Source organism: Alexandromys fortis, unplaced genomic scaffold (genome assembly GCF_014885135.2).
Source record: "Alexandromys fortis isolate MF-2015 unplaced genomic scaffold, M_Fortis_MF-2015_v1.1 scaffold_54, whole genome shotgun sequence".
NCBI lineage: Eukaryota > Metazoa > Chordata > Mammalia > Rodentia > Cricetidae > Alexandromys > Alexandromys fortis.
The window spans coordinates 6,470,932-6,491,581 of NW_026067958.1; the positions used below are offsets into that span (position 1 = coordinate 6,470,932).

At 36.6% G+C, this 20,650-nt stretch overlaps 1 protein-coding gene across 1 annotated transcript in view; it reads left to right on the top strand.

Annotated features, from left to right (window-relative positions):
* The window catches only part of Yme1l1 (YME1 like 1 ATPase), a 35,678-nt gene extending 16,510 nt beyond the window's left edge, over positions 1-19,168 (top strand). Inside the window, exons 8-20 of the mRNA XM_050152700.1 lie at positions 529-682; positions 3,450-3,572; positions 5,896-5,986; positions 8,868-9,020; positions 9,728-9,860; positions 10,822-10,884; positions 12,910-13,022; positions 14,347-14,502; positions 14,891-15,042; positions 15,928-16,054; positions 16,152-16,225; positions 16,697-16,783; positions 18,034-19,168. Of these exons, the coding sequence (XP_050008657.1) occupies positions 529-682; positions 3,450-3,572; positions 5,896-5,986; positions 8,868-9,020; positions 9,728-9,860; positions 10,822-10,884; positions 12,910-13,022; positions 14,347-14,502; positions 14,891-15,042; positions 15,928-16,054; positions 16,152-16,225; positions 16,697-16,783; positions 18,034-18,177 (1,570 nt within the window). The 3' untranslated portion in view covers positions 18,178-19,168. The remainder of the gene's footprint in view (positions 1-528; positions 683-3,449; positions 3,573-5,895; positions 5,987-8,867; positions 9,021-9,727; positions 9,861-10,821; positions 10,885-12,909; positions 13,023-14,346; positions 14,503-14,890; positions 15,043-15,927; positions 16,055-16,151; positions 16,226-16,696; positions 16,784-18,033) is intronic.
* The last annotated feature ends 1,482 nt before the right edge of the window (positions 19,169-20,650 follow it).

Below are 20,650 nucleotides of genomic sequence, written 5' to 3' on the forward strand. Positions count from 1 at the left end.
TCTCTCTCTCTCTCTCTCTCTCTCTCTCTCTCTCTCTCTCTCTCTCTCTTTCTCTCTCTCTCTTTCTCTGTGTGTGTGTGTGTGTGTGTGTGTGTGTGTGTGTGTGTATGCACGCTCCCTTTACTGGTTACCTTCCTTTTCCTAAACAGTTGCCCTCTACTTTCAAGTTTTTTATTCCTAAATCAATAAACCCTAAGCCTGTATTATGGCTAGGAACCTCCATTTAATATATTCCTCATAAGATTTTTATTTACAAAACTGTGATCATCATTGATTTAAAGATTTTCTTAAACCTTATTATTTTTTTTTTTGACAAGGTTGAGTGCTAGGATTCCTGACATGTAATCGCATGTCCAGTTTATGGGGTACTGGTTTTCATGCATGCTGCATGAACACCATGCCAACAGAGTATTAGCTCAGCTTTGAAAAAATTTGGTTTGAGACAAGAGCTCATGGTCCTCCTGACTGACTCCTGTGTGCTAGGATGACAGCCTTACCGCCACACCTGCCTTGCTTGTTTTTACATAGCAGAATAGAAGCTAGGTACAGGAGAGCACACTCTCATGGAGTGACAGTGGAAGATGGACAGAGAGATCATAGTGCCAGTCTCCGTTTTAGACAACCTCCATTTCTAAAGCCTCTAAAGAAGACAGTGCTTCCCGTGACATATTTTCCTATTCAGGTGACTGAAAGGCCCATTTGAGTTGACCTTTACTGAGGAGATAATATAATATATTCTTATTCTTTTTAAAAAATTTGTGTGTTTCACCTCATGAATGTATGTGTACACACATGTGCCTAGTTCCTGTGGAGGCCAGAAGAGGGCATTGGGTCCCCTGGAACTGGAGTTAGATGTGGTTGTGAGATGTCCTGTGGGTGCTAGGAACTGAACCCAGGTACTCTATAAGAGCAGCTAGTGCTCTTATCCACTGAGCCATCTCTCCAGCCCTCTGTATCCTTCTTCTTTATCAGCTCCAGTTAAATAGTAATCTTGTAAAGTTGGGTATTTGGTGATGACCTTCTGCATAATTCAGAATAAGACTTAACTCTCATAGTTTTGACCAGTAGTAATCCTTCAGTTTTAGTTCTTGGTTTTAAAAGCTGCTGAGTTTTAATGACCTTCAAGCCTGATAATATCTAACTATCAAACTAGCTACTTAGCAATACCCCTTGAACAATTGAGACCCTAAAAATCACTTAGATGGGTATCTCGGTCTAGCTTAATGTTTAAAATAGACTGGTGTTTAAGATCTCTACACTTAGTTATTTTAAGGCCTTAGAAATCAAAAGAACTTAGATTATGGAGTTATTTCTGCAGGGTTATCTGAGAAGGATCAATAACAGCAGTTCAGAGACTCACAGGGTGACCGGTGAGATTATAACAGGTGTAACCCATTTCCACCATGAAAATTAATGAGATCCAGTTCCAAACCTGATTTTATAAGTATCCAGCGTGTTTGTTTGATGGTATACACCTTTAATTCCAGCAAGAAGCAGGTATATCTGTAAATTGGAGGCCATCCTGTTCTATATAATAATTTCCAGGCCAACCAGATCTACATAGTAAGACTCTGTCTCCAAAAACAAAGTCAGTCAAACAAAAAGCAATAATAAAGTTTGTTTTGGTTTCTGGTAATAGTAGGGCTGGCATGGTAACTAGAGATAAACAGGAAGCTGGTTGATTACATTTCATCTCACAGAAAGCAGAGAATAAACTGGAAGTGGGATAAGGCTTCATGTCCTGAAGTTTCCATAACCTCCCTAAGCAGCATCACCAACTGAGGACCGAGTGTTCGAATACCCGTGCCTATTTGGAATATTTCTTATTTAAACCATCACAGCTGTTAGTCCGCAGAAGGCCCTAATTAGCCCTAAATAGCTTGGCTACAGATTGGATGAAAGAGCTCTGTGCTCTCGGGTGAAGATGTGTCCTAGATATAATTGTCTTGGGATAGTTGGGCCCTGAGCTTAAAGACTTTGTCACCAAATATGTTTGTTACTATTCTCGCTGCTGAAACACAATATCCTAACCAAAGCAGCTTAAGAAAGGGTTAATTAGTTGGCTTATGGTTCCAGGGCACAGTTCATCATGGCTGTAGGGCTGGTCTCATTGCAGCTTCAGGCAGGTATGGAGGAAGGTGAAATTCTGCTGTTTCCTTTACTTTCTCCGTTTTGCTCATTGCAGGACCTTCACTTTGATATAGGCTTTTTTTGCCCATCTTGACCCAATTTAGAAACTCCCTTGTAGGCATGCCAGAAGTATCTCACCTAGTCAACAGTGATAATCATCACAGCATTGAAGTCCCCATTAGTTATTGTAGTTGGAATAATTCTAAGTTTTTATTGCTGTGATAAAACAATTTGACCATAAATAACTTGGGGAGAAAGAGGTTTATCTGACTTTCACGTCTATGTCATATTATTGAGGGAAAGTTAAGGCAGTGTGTGGGCTTTTTCACACAGATCAGGACTACCTGTCTAGGGATGGTGCTACCTGCAGTGGGCGGAGTGAGCCCTTCTACATCAGCTGGCAATCAAACAGTGCCCATAGATCAAGGCAATTGTAATTGAGGGTTCCTCTTCCCAGATGACTCTAGTAGTGTCAAGTTGACAAATCTAACTAGAACATCAGGGTTCAGGCAGGAGAAAATATTCACACTTAGAAAAGCATGAGATAATTATAGTCTGATGGCTGTGAATGCCCTACCTGGTGTGTTGGTAGCCCACATTGGGGTGTGACGGGAAACCTTATAAAAACTGAGTTGGTCTTTGTCCTTTTAAAAATTCTAATGTAGTTCTTGTTTTATAGTATTGTTAATCTAGTTTTTGTCTGTGCTTTACTGCTGGATATTTAAAACAATTACAGGTGGCCAAAATTTAGTCTATTTTCTTTTTATTGTGAAGGCTTCTTAGGGTTACTTTTAGGGACTTAGTGGAGCCCCTTGGCTTCTTTAGTTTTCCTCCACCCATCTGTGCCATCTTCTGGGATGGGTCAGGCTCTGCTGAACACATGTATTCTCATGGAAACATCAGAGACATTCTGTCTGAAATGACCTTTGTATTTGCAGATTGTATGCTGGTTGGAGTCCTAGGGACTTTCCTAGCTCTGATGGAGAGGCAGTGAATGACTCGTAGGACACTTTTAGGGGTGTTCTCTCCTGGGATTATTGACTGTCCTCTAATGCCCCTTGATCTTCATTGGCTTTGGTTCCTAAGTATGACCAAGTGTAGCCAAGGACAGTGAGCATCAATCGTGAAGAATGAAGAGCTGTTTCAAATTTATATTTGTAACATTTAGATAGGGATTGATAAAAACCCATTTAAAAGTAGCTCTAACACAGGAGGAAAACAATTGCTGACTACCCTAAGGAACCATTGAAAATGAGACTTGGTTTTTCTTTCAGGTTAATCTGAGAAACTTAGGCTTCTAAGACATGCAATTTTTCTAGATTTTGATATCAAATACCCACATGTATTTCTTCCTGTTAGTTCGCTTCCGGACAACTACAGGACTTGATTCTGCTGTAGATCCTGTCCAGATGAAAAATGTTACTTTTGAACATGTTAAAGGGGTAAGTTAAGATTTCTTTGCTTTCTTTGTAATTTACCTTATTGATATTCTGCATTGGACTTCCATATAGTTAAACCAGTTGTCCCAAACTTTTTTTGCAGTTTAAGGCTATGAGCCCTGTTTGCATTGCAGAAAGGGTTGAGGAAGTTATTGGTATGATGATTATTTAAAACTTGAGTCCTCAGTGTGGCAGGCCCTCTCTATTCTGACTTGAGTTTTACGGTAACATGCTTGCTTTGATTTGAGTTCCTACTGCTAGAAAGATGGTTTAGTGGTTAAGAGCACTTTCTTTTCTTGACAGCACCCCCTATGCCGCAGCACCCACATTGAGTAACTCATAACTTACAACTCTTGCCCCAGTGGATCTGACTCCTCTTCTGACTTCCATGAGCACCTGACTCAACATGCACATGCCCCACACAGACACATATATACCATCAAAATGAAAGTCAGTCTTTAGAAAACAGAATTCTTGTTGAGCTGTTTTTGGTTGAGTTATTTTAAGTTTCTGTCTGCAGTGGGGATGAAGGAATGTCTGAGTATAAAACTAGAGACAGGCAGAAAACTAAATATTCGTTAATGAAGTAGCTTCTGACAAATGTAAATTCATAGGAGCAAAGTAACTTGTAGGTTTGCTATTACACAGTTTTCTCAAGTCTTCAGAAATGTACATAAGGGCTGGAGAGATGGCTCAGCGGTTAAGAGCATTGCCTGCTCTTCCATAGGTCCTGAGTTCAATTCCCAGCAACCACATGGTGGCTCACAACCATCTGTAATGAGGTCTGGTGCCCTCTTCTGGCCTGCAGGCAGAATATTGTATACATAATTAATAAATATTACAAAAAAAAAGAAATGTACATAAGAATCATTTCTTGCCCAGGATTTTTGAGTATGTAAGTACATTTATATGGAGCTGCTTTAAAAACTAAGAACTGTTTAGAACGTCGTTATCTACCTCACCCTGTAGCTTTTCTGTTGCTCAACTGGAGGTACACTTGCCACAGAGATTGGGGACAGGATATTAGTTAGTTGAGAAGTGAACAGTGTTTCCTGTCTCTTGCTTTAGTCTTAGAATTTTAAATTGCCGTTTTACCCATTATTTTAAGTTAGCTATGTTTTAGTCTTTCAATGTGTAGTAAGATGTTCTTTTTAAATAACTCAGCAAATCTTTTGAAGTTCAACATACTTGCTTAAAAATACACAATTAATAAATTTCAAGAATGAGCACATAGTTTTCACCAGTTCTTAGCCCAACAAAGACCGTGAGAACCCCAGAGTCCCCCCAGCCTCTTCTGGTTATTGTCCCTACCACTGAAAGGAGGGTTATCCAGTCAGGGCCTTTACTCTAGCTCTGCTTCCATTTTTTTTGCTTTTTTTAGGAGCAGCAGGATGCATCGAATATCCTGTTTTGCATCTTTCTTCTTTTGCCCAACATGATGATTTTGGTTGGGGTGTGGCCATGCTGTGTAGAGCAGTCGTTCACGTATCCTGATTGCACAGTTTGCCTTATGTGGCTATCGAAATTTGCTCTTTTTAACTAACTTAGACATTTTTGGTTGTTTATAATTTGGAACTCTAATATTGTATGTACCTTGTGCATTTTGGTGAACATGTGTCCTTTTTCCTGGGGCTGGTCATGAGTACAACTTTATTTTTAATTATTATCATTACAACATTTTAGTAAAAATCTAAGTGATTTAGTCAGAATAACTTTCAAAGTCCATTGAAGAACTAAAACAAACAAACCTTTTCTTTTCCTTTTTTTTTTTTTTTTTTTTTTTGATTTTCGAGACAGGGTTTCTCCATAGCTTTTTTGGAGCCTGTCCTGGAACTAGCTCTTCTAGACCAGGCTGGCCTCGAACTCACAGAGATCCGCCTGCCTCTGCCTCCTGAGTGCTGGGATTAAAGGCGTGCGCCACCGCCGCCCGGCTTAAACAGACCTTTTCTTGTTCTGGTAATGATGTTTTCTGGAAATAGTTTTGTGAAATTTTCTAGAAATATAATCATGACCTAAACAGCTTAGGTTTTCTGATTGCTCTTTCGCCTTATGCTGTTTGTTCTAATAGTTTCAGCTTAACTCTGACCAATATATTTGACTTGTTTTGCCTTCTTAGTAAAAGTAGGGACTTAAAATGATTTTTGTTGGCATAATAAGGATGCCATGTAATTGGAAATAAGGATTAGAAAACCTTTAGCATATTAAAAAAATGTGTTACCAAAAAAGGCCAAATTCACTCATAGCTATAGTAAAAATATGATTACCAAAGAGGAAACCTTGATAATCTAACTTTTATTTGGTTATTTGGTAAATTGCACCATTTAAGGTGGAGGAAGCCAAACAAGAATTACAGGAAGTGGTTGAATTCTTGAAAAATCCACAAAAATTTACTGTGCTTGGAGGCAAACTTCCTAAAGGTAAGATATTTTCCTTTTGTCATAATTGGTGTAAATCATAGAATAATAGATTACAAATTTTATTTGCCCATATTAGAATTGAGTAGGTTCAGTTCCTAATTTTTGTTTTTAAAAATACGTGCTTATTCCACACATAAAGTTCTGTGCCTACTTTCTAGTAAGACATGATACTTCTTTAAATGCTTAGCTGTACATTTACCAAAAAGGGTGTTTTTAGTTAAATTTTTAAAAAAAACTTTACGCATATGGATGTTTTGCCTGTATGTATTTCTGCCTACTGGGTGTTTGCCAGGTGCCAGTGGAGGCAAGACAAGAGCATTAGATCACCCAGGACTAGAATTACACGGTTTGTGAGCTGCCATGTGGGTGCTAAGAATTGAACTCAGGCCCTCTAAAACACTGAGCCATCTCTCCAACCTCACATAAAGTTGTTTTTTTTTTTTTTTTTTCTGTAGCTTTAAAACTAGTGCTTTTACATGGACACAAAACTGTTAACTTCACTACTTCATACAAAAGTTCAGCATTTGTTCAGCATTTGCTCTAGTAATGATCTTTCAAATGTCACTACCCCTATCTGGGTCCGGCACCAACTCAGGGTCACACTGAGCACTGATGTTTTTGTTCTCCTTTTGTTTTGTTCTTGTACTGGAGAGCAAACTCACTTCCCTTGTACATAGTAGGTAAGCACTGAGTACACTCCTACTCCTTAGAATTTCCTTTTTTAATGTGAGAATTCTTGAGGATTTCTGAGACGTGGGAACTGTGGAAATTGTCCTTATGATCTTTTCAGTTATGAAGACTACATGCTAATTATTTGTAACATTATACTTTTATGTAAACTTTTTTTTCTATTAAAAATAGCAGTTTGATGACCACTCTAACCCGGCTTTGTCCTTTAGCCAAATTATTTACTTGGAATAGGTTTCTAATGGGCAATTGGGTCTATATAGTTTATCCAGTATGCACAAGCTTAAGATTTGATTTCCACCTGGTATAAACTGAGCCTGTAATCCCAACACTTGGGAGGTAGAAGCAGGAGGATCAAAAATTTGAGGTTAGCCTGAAAAACAGGAGACCCTTCTCTAAAGAGAAAAAGAAACAAATTTCTAGAAATGAAATTACTTTGTTAAAGATTAATTTGTTTGTTGTCTTCCAAGGAAGGTTTCAGGCTCGTAGTTTTAGAAGTTTTAATCCACAGTCCTAATGCATCCCTGAGGTTTGAGGTGAGGCTAGGCATACAGTGCATGGTAGCACAAGCTTGTCTCCTCACAGTAACCAGAAATCAAGGAGTAGAGGGCAGAGTGGAGAGCATGGGATAGCATCAAGACACATCTATCCCCTAAGGCATGTCTCCAGTGACCCACCTCTTCCCACTAGGTTCCTCTCTGAGTTTTAACAGTTTTGCCATAGCACCAGTAGCTTAGGGAAACCTTTAACATGCAGGTATTTGGTAGCTGTGTTAAATGATCCAAAGGCACTGCAGGTTTAAGGCTAGATTTTAGACCACTGAGCATCTCTTCTGGAAACTTCTGGAAAAGTTTCCTTAAACTTTTTCCACTTAGGGGTACAGTGATGTAATAGCATAGAGAGAATATTTAAAACTATAATTATACTCAATTTCTTATTAATTTATGGAAAATTTTTGAGGTATACACTAAGATATGTCAAAATTAATAAGCAGCTCAAACCAGTTGGATATCACTTAAAACATGGTAATACTAATGTAAACTTTATACTGTTTTTGAGCTTGTTTTTAGTTTTTTAATATTGAAATGTAACATCACTATAGTTTTGTTGTTTTTTAATGTAATTACAAGAGTTAAACAGATCAGGAATTCTTTTCCAGTTTACTATGGGAAAAGCTTATTGGTATGAAAACTTAAGTGTTTGGGAAATCTTAGAATACTAGCAGCAGTTAATACTGATGTATTCTCACCCTATACTCAACAGTATTTGACATTCTGTCAAATAATTTTCTCAGTGTTTGCCTATATGTACATTTCATTTCTTCCTTGAATATAAGAAAGCTGTAGACATCAACTATGTGTCACCTACAAATAAAGACATTGCTGTAATCTTATCTAATCCAGCCCAAATTAGCATTATTTCTTTAATATCATTGGTTTTTAAATTTTTTATTTTATACCAAATGGCTAGAAAATATTTTTTTGGTCTTTAATGGAACTATATTACCAAGATTTTTCCATTATATTTGACTGCATATCTTTCTTTCGTTTTTTGTTGTTGTTGTTGTTGTTTTTTGTTTTATGAGATGGTTTCTTTGTGTAACCCTGGTTGTCCTGGAACTTGCTTTATTGACCAGGCTGGCCTTGACCTCACCAGATATCCACCCACCTCTACCTCCAGAGGGCTAGTATTAAAGATGTGTGCCCAGTTTGGCTGCATATCTTTTAGTGTGAGTTTTATGTTGTACAGAACGAGTACTCTGTATTACTTTGTCTTCATTTTCGTTCTTGTTTTACTTGTTGATGTGTGAATTTTACATATATGTTTATGTCTGTTCGTTTGTTTGTTTGAACCAGAGTCTCATTCTGTACCTGGCTGGCCTGAAGCTCCTTATGTAGTATGTAGACCAGGCTGGCCTCAAATGCACAGAGATCTACCTGCTTCTGCCTCCCTAGTGCTAGGATTAAAGGTGTGTGCCACTCCTGGCTGTAAATAATATTTAAATGGCACAGGAAAGTTAGTTGTAGAGAAAATCTTGAAGTGAACAGTAGAAGCGTAGTTTCTTTGCCAAGTTTGGCAATATTGATCATTACTGTCATTTCTATTATAAAAATTAATAATTATGAATGTTGAAGGTTCTTATCAAGGGATTTAAAAATAATGGATCATTCTTGTCTGCTTTTTTTCCTTTTAGGAATTCTTTTGGTTGGGCCACCAGGAACAGGGAAGACACTTCTAGCCCGAGCTGTGGCTGGAGAAGCAGATGTTCCTTTTTACTACGCTTCTGGGTCAGAATTCGATGAGATGTTTGTGGGTGTAGGAGCCAGCAGGATCAGAAATCTTTTTAGTATGTTTTGATGTATATTTTAGACAATGTTACATTTTTGTTACTTAGAGAAACAGTAATGTTTTATTTATTTACACTTTTCTTGATAATTTCTTCTATTGAATTTCTGAAAAAAAATGGGCTTTAGTTTCAAGCAACTTAATGATAGAACTAAAATGGATTTGTAATCTTTATTTAGACAGTTTTATTATTATTGTGTGTATGTATGGGGTGTGTGTGTGTGTGTGTGTGTGTGTGTGTGTGTGTGTGTGTGTGTGTGTGATCCATGCAGTCAGTTCTCTTCCACCTTTGAGTTCTGGGAATTTGAACTAAAGTCCATTTTCTACTGAGATATGTTGAAAGCCCTGTATTCTAAAACAGGTTTAATAAGGCTTAGTAGGAATACAAGATGAAGTTAGGGACTATTGAAAGTTAATTCTTGAATTTTTAGTTTTCCATTTTATTTATCGATTCTGTAGCATTATATTAAGAGTTATTAACTTCAATTCCAATTATATTAATTTGTACAGTTGGAAAGAATGGATAGCCAGTTCTCATTTTGTCATGTTCAGTACAACCCCCTCCTCCAACATTATTATTTTAGTAAAATGTTTTACTACATAGTTTTTCTTCTACTATGACTTTTTTTATACTGATAGTCTTAATATTTTTATGATAAAAGGTGTTAATTTCTTTCAACTTACTTGAATCTTTTTTTGTTTTTTTAGGAGAAGCAAAAGCAAATGCTCCTTGCGTTATATTTATTGATGAATTAGATTCTGTTGGTGGAAAGAGAATTGAATCTCCAATGCATCCATATTCAAGGCAGACTATCAATCAACTTCTTGCTGAAATGGATGGGTAATTGAGTCTTTGTTAAATATATGAAATAATTTAAAAGTTAGCATTTATCCAATTTAATGATAATTTAGAGTAACAGGTATCTTCAGCATTTGATATTTATACACTTGATTTTGTGTAAGTTCTTATGAAGGATTTGGTAAAATTGTATAGATATTAAATGTTACATGTATAGATAACAATCATCTCATGTAAGAAGTCAAATTTTTCTTTCATGTTTTTTGTATTACTAATTGATGTATCAGTTTCTCTCGAAATTGTAAATGTATACTTATTTTTAATTTATTATATTTATAAGAGAAAAACAATGATTCAAGCACAAATTGTCTAAAGAAAGATATGGAGGATAGGTATAGCTCAGTTGTAGATCGTCTGCTTCTAGTATACATGAATACCTGGGTTAGATCCCATAAAGTAAGGATTAATACACTAGTTTCTGTCTAGTTGATGACCGAATGTTGTGGTCAACTTAAAACTTACATCTGTGTTCATAATACAGAAAGGAAGAAATGTCACTTTGAATGAACTTTTTGTTGTTGTTGTTGTTTTTTGAAGACAGTGTTTCTCTGTAGCTTTGGAACCTGTACTGGAATTAGCTCTTTTAGACCAGACTGGCCTTGAACTCACAGAGATTCTCCTGCCTCTGCCTCCTGTATGCTGGGATTAAAGGCATAAGCCACCACCGCCCAGCTTGAATGAACTTTCTTAATGTCAGCATGAGACATTTTGATTAAATAGAGATCTAAGACCAAATAATTTGAATTGGTAAAGTTAAAAACACTTTTTTTGATATTTAATTAGGCACCTGTGCCATCTATGTCAGGTTGTTTTCCTAAGTAACCGTTTATCTAAATGGTTTATTATCAGTTACAGTCAGTGATGATCAGCTTTATATATGGGTGTTTTCACATGTAAGCTGTGCTTCAGTCAGTGAAATGGTACTATTTTTTTTCCTTTCTAGTTTCAAACCCAATGAAGGAGTAATCATTATAGGTGCCACAAATTTCCCAGAGGCGTTAGATAAGTAAGTATGAAGAGTTCTGTGAAGTACTGTCATATGCTACATACAATCTTACACAGTTCTGTGAAGTACTGTCATATGCTACATACAGTCTTACACAGTTCTGTGAAGTACTGTCATATGCTACATACAGTCTTACACAGTTCTGTGAAGTACTGTCATATGCTACATACAATCTTACACAGTTCCGTTTATAGGGAATGTTTAGAATAAGCAAACCCAGAGACAGATTAGCTACAAGAGGCTTGGGGATTGTGACATAATTACTAGTGGACATAGAATTCCTAAAATAGAAAATTGTTCTAAAATTAAATCAAAGTGATGCTTGCACAACCTAATATATTAACACCCAAGTGAATTATTTACTTCTCAATAATATTGAAAACATGTATCATATTTAAACAGAAAGCATTTTGAAAGTGAAATTTATAGCATTAAAAGTTTCTGTGTTAGGAAAGGGACTAGAGGTAGCTGAGTGGTAAAGAAAGCAGACTGTTCTGCAGTGGCTCTCAGTTTGATTTCCATCACCCATACCTCCAGCTTTTGGCCACTGTACCTCTGGCTCTTCTGGCCTCGACAGGCACCTGCCCTAAGATGCACCTGTCCCCCTCCCATATTTAAAAATTTTATAAGAGCTTTTTTTGTGTGATTAGTAGCTTGTCTTTTTTAATACAACAGTCCAACATTCTAGATAGCAATTGAGAAGGGAGTGTGTATTTTTAATGATTGTTTTACTACTATAATCAGATCATTTCTTCCTCTTCTTCCATCCTTCAAGTCCTCCCATGTAATCCCCCCCTCCCCCCGCAACACACACACAGATGCACATGCACTACCAAACCAGGCCTTTTTTCAAATTCATGGCCTTTTTTCTTTAATTTTTGGTGTTTGTGTGTGTGAGTATTCCTAAGTATGTGCATACAACCTATTCAGTGTGTATAGTGTTACTTGTATATATATGGTTTTTAGGTCTGACCATTTAGTATTGGATAATCATTTGGTATGCCTTTCCCTGGGAAAGACTTTTGTTCCTGTTTTCAGCATTTTACTTACCTATAGTTCTTTGTCTAGGGTTGAGACCTCATATGCTTTCCCCCATCCACTGTAGCAAAACATGGCATCATCCTTATTGAGGTCGTGATTAGGCAACCATGGTGGTGAGACCCCCTAAGTGTAGGAGATAATCGTCTATATAGGAGCTAACACAGTCTTACAAGTTTCCTGATCCTTTGACTCTTTCGGTCACTGCCCCTCTTCCTAAGTGGCCCTTAAACTTTAGGTGTAGGAGCTTTGTTCTGCGTGTCTCAGTGGGTACTGGGCTCGACAATTCTGCATTTTGATCCTGTGTAGTTTTCTGTAATGATCGCTGTCAGTTGCAAAGAGAAGTTTCGTTGATGTGGGTATAAGAACAAATCCTTAGAATGTGCTTAGGGATAGTGCTGGTTTTGTAAAATAGTGGTTTTAGGTTCTCCTTCACGGTTCTTTACTGGCCTTGAGCAACTGAATAGTTTCTAGTGACAGGCATGACTAAATATAGAAACCACACATCCATCTCCAAATCTTCAGACGTGAGTACATAACCTGGAGTAACTGCACAAACCAAGAAAGCAAAAACAGGACCATCGGAGAAGGGTACAACTGCAGTAGAGAGGATCTGAAGTGGGAATCGGGTAGAGGGAGGGGACTTGACGTAGGGGAGGATAGATAGTGCTGCCTTAGTTGCACATGTATTCGAATGAACCTTTGTTCTGCCTTCTGCTCATTATTTCACATCAGCTTACACTGCATAGTCTGGGTTGGTCTAATACTCCTTAGCTTTTTGAGTCCTGTGGTTGTAGGTGTTCAGTATCCTAGAACCTTCTGAGACTTACTGTCACCGTGCTTCTGAGAGAACTGTGTGAACACTGATATTCAGAAGTCTGTCTTTCTGCCTTATCTTTGGTTGACGTTGTTTCCCTGTCACATGTTTAGTGTATGCTGGCATCTTCAGATTATCAATTTAAATGTATCTTTTTAATTTTCTCTCAGTGCCTTAATACGTCCTGGTCGTTTTGACATGCAAGTTACAGTTCCAAGACCAGATGTGAGGGGTCGGACTGAAATTTTGAAATGGTATCTCAATAAAATAAAGTTTGACAAATGTAAGTTCAATTCCTTGATTCTGACATTAAAATTTCTGTAAAATGGGAATTTATCTAGCCATCCTATTTATGGTCCTTTTTTGGTTTATGCCTCAAACTAATTAGTTTCTTCATTCTCGTTATTCCCATTTTTATGTGCATTCTTCAGTTTGTGTATATTCTTGAATTCTGATCCCAAAGGAAATTTTGTTTGGGGTTTATAGACAGGCATATATATATATAACAAAAAAAGGACTCCATTTAGGAAAAAGCAAAACATAGAGCAAGGCACATAAGACACATGGCGTCACTTGAAAACAGGTGACCAGAGCATAAGCTGCAGTATTTTCAAGACTGTCTTTAATCAACCTGTTTGTTTCCTATAATAAAGGGAGACCAAGGTGTTTGAAAGTGATATTTAAGAGAACAGAATTTGATGGTGAGCGTGCTTTTTCAATTTGTGGTCAGGCTGGACATTAGCATAGGACATACTTAAGATATATTTATTTGTATATTTATTTATTGTGTGTCACTCACTTTACTCTCTATTGATTGCACAGTTCAGTTAAAACGCAAAGCTTGTCAGAGTAGATAAAATAAGAACTAATCATGTGGTATATGTAAAATATAAAGACAAAAAGAAAAAGATATATGGGACCTTCAATAACAATTAACAAAAAAGAAAGCTATCAAACAATATGAAATTCAGGTGGTAATGTTAAAGGAACCAAGCCATCAAAAAGGCATAATGATTCCAAATGAGTACATATTTGGTTTTTTTTGTTTTGTTTTGTTTTATTTTAGTTTTTTTTTTTTTTTGGCGATGGATGGAGATAGAGACAGAGACCCACATTGGAGATATATTTATTTTTATTTTTGTAAACTGTATGTATTTATTCCACATGCACAGTACCAGTAGAGGCCAGAAGAGGAGCTGCCCTGTGGGTGCTGGGAACTGATCCTGGGTTCTTTGCAAGAGCAGTTGGTATTCTTAACTGCTGGGCCATCTCTCCAGGCCCAGCGTAGGTCATATTTGAAGTTTCTAATTTCATTTTTAGTAAGTCCACTTTTTGTTTTGTTTTCAGAAAGTTAATAAAACCTAGAATTTTTCTAGATGTTTTATTGCCAGAAATTATTATTAACAATAACATTACTAATAAATACTAATTAGTATTATTTGCATACAATTGTATTAGTTTCAGTGAATTTAATTTTAGTTTTAAGATATATATTTTAAGTTGTAACTCAGAGTAACTGTACTTTTTTCTACCTCCAAACGTGAGTTCAGTAGAAGAGCTTCTGTGTAGCAATGGGAGATTCCTAATGCTGTTCTCTTTGTCTGTAGCTGTTGATCCAGAAATCATAGCTCGTGGTACTGTTGGATTTTCTGGAGCAGAGTTGGAGAATCTTGTGAACCAAGCTGCATTAAAGGCAGCTGTTGATGGAAAAGAAATGGTTACCATGAAGGAACTAGAGTTTTCTAAGGATAAAATTCTAATGGGTATGTCTTCCTTTTCATCCCCTTGTTCTGCAGGTCATCTTTTTCTTTCTTTTCACCCTGCCCTTTTTTTTAAGACTGACTGTCATACCATAATCCAAACTGGTCAGCTGGCCCTCACTTACACTCATGCACCTCAGGCTGCCTGTGAACTCATGGTAATCATCTTGCCTTAGCCTCCTGAGTGCTGAGATTACTATTGTGAACCACAATGCCTCCAGTCTTTGGAATGAGTCCTCATGTATTCTGTGTGTGTGTGTGTGTTTCTGCCTTCCTGTTATCACAGTGAATCATGGGCTAGCCTGGAACCTATTATTCTCTTACCTCTGGAGTTCTGGGATTATAGGCTACTATTTTAGCAGTTCCTAATATAGTATGGTATTTATCTTAGGACCAGAAAGAAGAAGTGTGGAAATTGATAACAAAAACAAAACCATAACAGCCTATCATGAATCTGGTCATGCTATTATTGCGTATTACACAAAGGATGCAATGCCAATCAATAAAGCTACAATCATGCCTCGGGGGCCAACACTTGGACATGTAAGTTTCCTATAGACCTACCCCTACCCAGTGACTGTGGTTTGAACCCAAGAGACTCAGGCATGGGAATCTGGCTCTCAGCATTGAACCATGTACCAGTTTAGTTTAGTTGTGCTTGCTTGCTTGTTTGCTTTGAGACAGGTCTCACTTCTCACTTTGTAATCCACTCTGTAACTTAACTCTATGTACCCTGAGCAGGCCTGAAACTTGTGGTAATCCTCCTGCCTCACTTTTACAAGTCCTGGGATCACATGTTTGAGACACCTTGCCTTCTGTACCTCATTTTCTTGTTTTAAAATTCACTTTCAAATAAAACTTTGTAGAAGCTTGTTTAGGGAGACTGCGACTTCACAATGATTTTTTTATCCTTTTTGATTTCTTGAACAGTATTGAAATAAGATCCATTTGCTATAATTGATCAGAGTAGTTTTATAATATATTTCAGGTTACATATTTCCAAAAAAATACAATTGAAGAGTGATTATAGACTATGACTTTAAATATCTAAATAAACTACTAGACATAAAGACACATCTTATGCCATAGCAACTGGTTCTGTAGTTCTAAGATGCTTCTCAGTACGTGCTTCGGTCTTGAATCTTTCTAATGTATGACTGGTTGAATATTTTTATGCATCTGGAAAAAAAAAGTCCTATTGCAGCACTATGTAGCTATTGTTTGTAAGATGCACCTGTACAGAGGATTTTCTTTGTTTTTCATGTTGGTTTCATGTCATAAAGCTTTCGTGTATTAAGTTACCTGTTGACCATGTCTCTCAAATAGTGTCTGGAAACACTGAATAGCTTTGGTTATGAGTGTACCTATTTCAGAAGTGTGTCTGAATGCCTTTCCTTTTTATTATGTGGTTATTATTAAACCGTATAGGTTTCACTATTGCCTGAAAATGACAGGTGGAATGAGACTAGGGCCCAGCTGCTTGCACAGATGGATGTTAGCATGGGAGGAAGAGTGGCAGAGGAGCTTATATTTGGGACTGATCATATTACAACAGGTTGGTTTTTCATAGTATATTACTTGAAATATTCACATTTATTCTTTTAATGATTTTCAGAAGGTATTTATTTATTTGTTTGTTTGTTTATGTCTAGGTGCTTCTAGTGATTTTGATAATGCAACGCAAATTGCAAAGAGGATGGTTACCAGATTTGGAATGAGTGAAAAGGTAGTTTATTTCCCATGTCATTCTTTGATAGACTTATGAATTGATAACATTCTTTTTCATTGTCTGGTTCCTAATTCAAGACTTAATTCTAAGTATTGCTCTGAGTAGTAATAGAAATTTTTTTCTACTTAGACCTCTTGAATTAATAAATTGCTAAATTAAATTATTTAACTCTTTCATCTTTCTGAACTTATTTACATTTTTTATTTCATTGTAATCCTAGATTACATTGTAATCTAGATTTGGGAGAGCTGTCAGTTTTCTGAGAAGACACTTAAAGGACTTTAATTTTCTATCATACCCTCATTTGCTATTTTGATTTGTCCTTATGGTTTCCGTAGAATGATATTTCATTGTACTCAACATTTTTATGTTGCATTTCCTGTCCCCAGTTTATATATAGGCTACTACTTACTGTGCTAAACTTCTTGGTAGTAATTTGTTCAATTATTTTATGCTTTTTGATTTTAGCTTGGAGTCATGACCTACAGTGATTCAGGAACACTAAGTCCTGAAACGCAATCTGCCATTGAACAAGAAATAAGAATTCTTCTGCGGGTAATATTTTTCTGAGCTTGATTTTTTTTTTTATTTTTATTTTACAAAATGTGCCTATGTACTTTAAAAATGGTAACATGGTGGTGGGCAGTTAACAGTTCTAGTCCAGAGTGCTTGTCCTTTATGAAATGCCTTAGGATTAGTCCTAGGACTGCAAATAAAAACAAGTTGATGATAACTACTGATTGTAAATCTCACCCTATAAAATATAGAGATGAAGAAACCCTGAGTGTGCACAAGAAATACTGGTGCAAATTTGGGGATGTGGTTCAGTTGGTAGTAATTACCTAGCTGAGTTCAATTCCCAGCACCACAGAAACGAGGCATGGTAGCATATACCTACAACCTCAGCACTTAGAAAGCAGAGGCAGGAGGATTAGAAGTTCATGGACACCTTTGGCTACATAGACATAAAATATTATGTATCAGATAGGAAAGGTAAGAGGTGCTGAAACCATTTTCTGGATTTCTGCCTCTGGTAACTGTATTGTTTGTGCCATTAACTGAAGAACTTGGAGACCAAACTGGGATGCAAGTTATTGGTGTGGGTAGATTGCTTTTGTTTAATAAGAAGCTACTGAATTTGGATATCATAATGAACACTCTAAGTTAGAAATAGGGATGTTGGTCTGTGGCTTACTAGTAAGGTTGCTTTGTGTTCTTAGATACTGAAGTTAACCCATCTCTTAAGGTGGCTCTTGGGATGAAGGAAAAGATCTGGCTGAGGGGCAGTGTCCATTGAATGAGGAATGTAATCAGTATTTGTCAGATGACTTGTAGCTAATACTCAGATGGTTTGACTTTCAGGAATAGTACTTTCTGCAAGAGAGAGGTTACTAAGGATCTGTAAATGGTGATGGGAACAAAGAAGTGTTTGGAATAACAGTAAGAATTTCAGGAAAGCAGGTCTTCCAAGGAAGCAGCCAGGCTTTAATTAACTGCTGGAGGGTAAAGAAAGAAATGCCCAAGCTAGTTACAACAGAAAAAAATGAACATTCTAGAAAGGCAGAGACTCTCTCGAAACATTTTCCAAACTCTTCTGTGTGATACATTCCATGTGCTGTTTATATTCTTACGTACAAACAGTTCATATTTTGGAACAAAGCTTTTAAGTGCTTTTAAAAGTAGAAATCAACACCCTTTAAAGCCTCATTGATTTTATTTTCTCCTTACCTATGGTTATTGCATTTCTTCATTTTTTTCTATGAAAAAAAATTCTTCATTTTTTTCTTCATGCTTTTCTCTTTCAGGAGTCATATGAACGAGCAAAACATATCTTGAAAACTCATGCGAAAGAGCATAAGAATCTAGCAGAAGCATTGTTGACTTATGAGACTTTGGATGCCAAAGAGATTCAAATTGTTCTTGAGGGGAAGAAATTGGAAGTGAGATGATAACTCTCTTGATATTGCTGGTTTTATTACAGGATATAAGTAGCCCTGCAGTCTCTTTTTTGCTACACTCTTCAACCCCCATTCTTGACTTGGCATATAATTCAAGGATGAGAAACACTTTGTCAGCCTTCTGTCATATTATCATATTTTGGTAATTCCCATGATGACACCCATTGGAGACTAGTAACCCATAGCAAGTACATGAAACATAATAAATAAAGAGCTGTCAGGATTAAAGACAGATTGTTTGAAAAATGTCAATTAATCATGTTGAAAGTAAGCAATCATTTTGTGGTTGATTACTTGAAGTGAGTAAAAATTGTGCCTTTATCTACTGGTAAGTATTTTTTTTTAAATTTTCAAGCTAAAATAATTGAAAAACTATCATCTCCTGATAGTAATATTTCGCTTTGGAAAAAAAAATGCCATGGGTAAATGGAATTTCTACATATATCAGTGGAAAACATTAAGATGTACTTAATTCTGTTCTTGATTCACCATGTAAACTGGCCTTTAAAAGGAGCTATTTGAATTGTAAACATAAAGATATAATCAGAATTTAAATGCTTGTAATGTCTTTAAAATGCAGCATGCGTGCTCATTTTCTTTCAGGTTCTATTGCCTCACTGACGGAATGGTTTTAGAACAGCAGTATTTTATGATGTAAATAAGTAACAAAATATATTCTGAATAATTGTATAATTACCTTTAATCTCAAAATCACAATGAAACCAAAAACTCAATTCTTGTCAAAGTGGTCTTTCAACTACTGCCTTGTCAGATTTGGAAGGCTGTACATCTGCACATATTACACGATTCATCAGTAGTTTCATATTTAAGTCAGTAGAATGTAGAGTGCATTGTATTGGTGTTATAACCAAATTAGATTCTTGAAGGAACTATTAAAATTGCATTCAGTTTTCTCATGGAGGATGTACATGGTCTTCATTGAAGAAAATAGGTATAATTAAAGGGACCTTGTTACATGATATTCTTGGCTTTTTAAAATAATCTTAAGTTTTGATAACAATTTAAACTGAAAATGTTGGTAGAGCTCCTATATATTTTTTATCTAGACTCATATGTTGTTTAAAATTTTTACTGCTTTTTGCTGTCTCCATTGTCACTCATGTTCATGTGCTCACTCTCCTTTCCCTCATTCGCTGCATATTCATACACATACATGTGGAGAACATTGGTGATGCGTTTATCTAACCTTATTTAAAACAGTTTTAGTCACATTGGGTTGTAATTTTCATGTTATAAAACTTGTTCATTATAAAATATATAGACCAAAGACTTTTTTCTGTGCAGTCATCCCAACTCATAGGTTTTAGAACATTTTTTTAAGTTTTTAAAATTCATAGTGACTCTACAGACTTCCTGTGTGTTTTATGTGAGATTTATAGCTTCATTACTACCACTATAAAGTGGCATCTCATCAATGGCATCCAGATTGAATTCCTCACAGTTGTAGTCTCAGCAAATTATACAGCAAGTTTACTGTGGCTTTTGAGTTTTAATTGGTTTATTTCTTCTACTGTATATGTATGCAAAGACTGACAAATCAAATTAGGCAAGGCATATAAGAACAAAGAACCTAGTTATAGGATAATAGTATTGAGTTAGATAGAAAAGATAGTTTGTACATTCCCTATGTGGTATTTGCCCACATTCTGCCAGCAGAGCTTGAAGAAAGATACAATCTCCTTGGGGGAAGAGGGAAGCAAGCACAGAGCATGGCTTTAGAACCACCTTAAAATGCAGTAAAGGACAGACTCCCCACCTGCACTCTTCTGTGGTGTGGTGGTGATGGACTGTAATGGCCATTAGCTCAGAATAGCATACATTCAAAGTGCTGAGTAAAACCCTGCCTGCCAACAAAACTGACCTTCAGAAATAAAACAGTCTCAGAGACAAAAGCTATGAGACATCACCTCTTGACTTATTAAAGAAATGCAAAAGGGAGTTAATTATTCAAACGAAAAGAAACTTGCTAGTAGAATATACTTGAAAATATGAAAGTCTGATAAAAGTAAACACACTTAAATTTAGAGCACTCTGATGATTGAGTTTAAATACTTTTAATATAGATATTAGTAGGAAATATCTACAGTAATTTTCAAGAGATTGTGTGTAGTATGAATAATAAAAACCCAGAGACTGATATAGGGGTTAAAGTTGAAGATCAGAGAAGCAGACCGATAAGCCGCTAGAGAGACCTTTTACCTCTGGCGGTCCTCAGACTGCCTAGACCGCACTGTCTCCACCAGACCTCAGACTCCACACTCTAGTGAGTTCCTCTCTCTTTCCTTTTATTTTCCTCTCACCACTCAGTCATATCACTCCTGTCTCCACCTCTCCAGTGCTGGGATTAAAAGCATGTGACTGCCAGACACTGGGATTAAGGTGTGAGGTGGCACTACCTTGGATCTGTCTGTGGACCAATCTTGTGTAGCCCAGAATAGCCTTG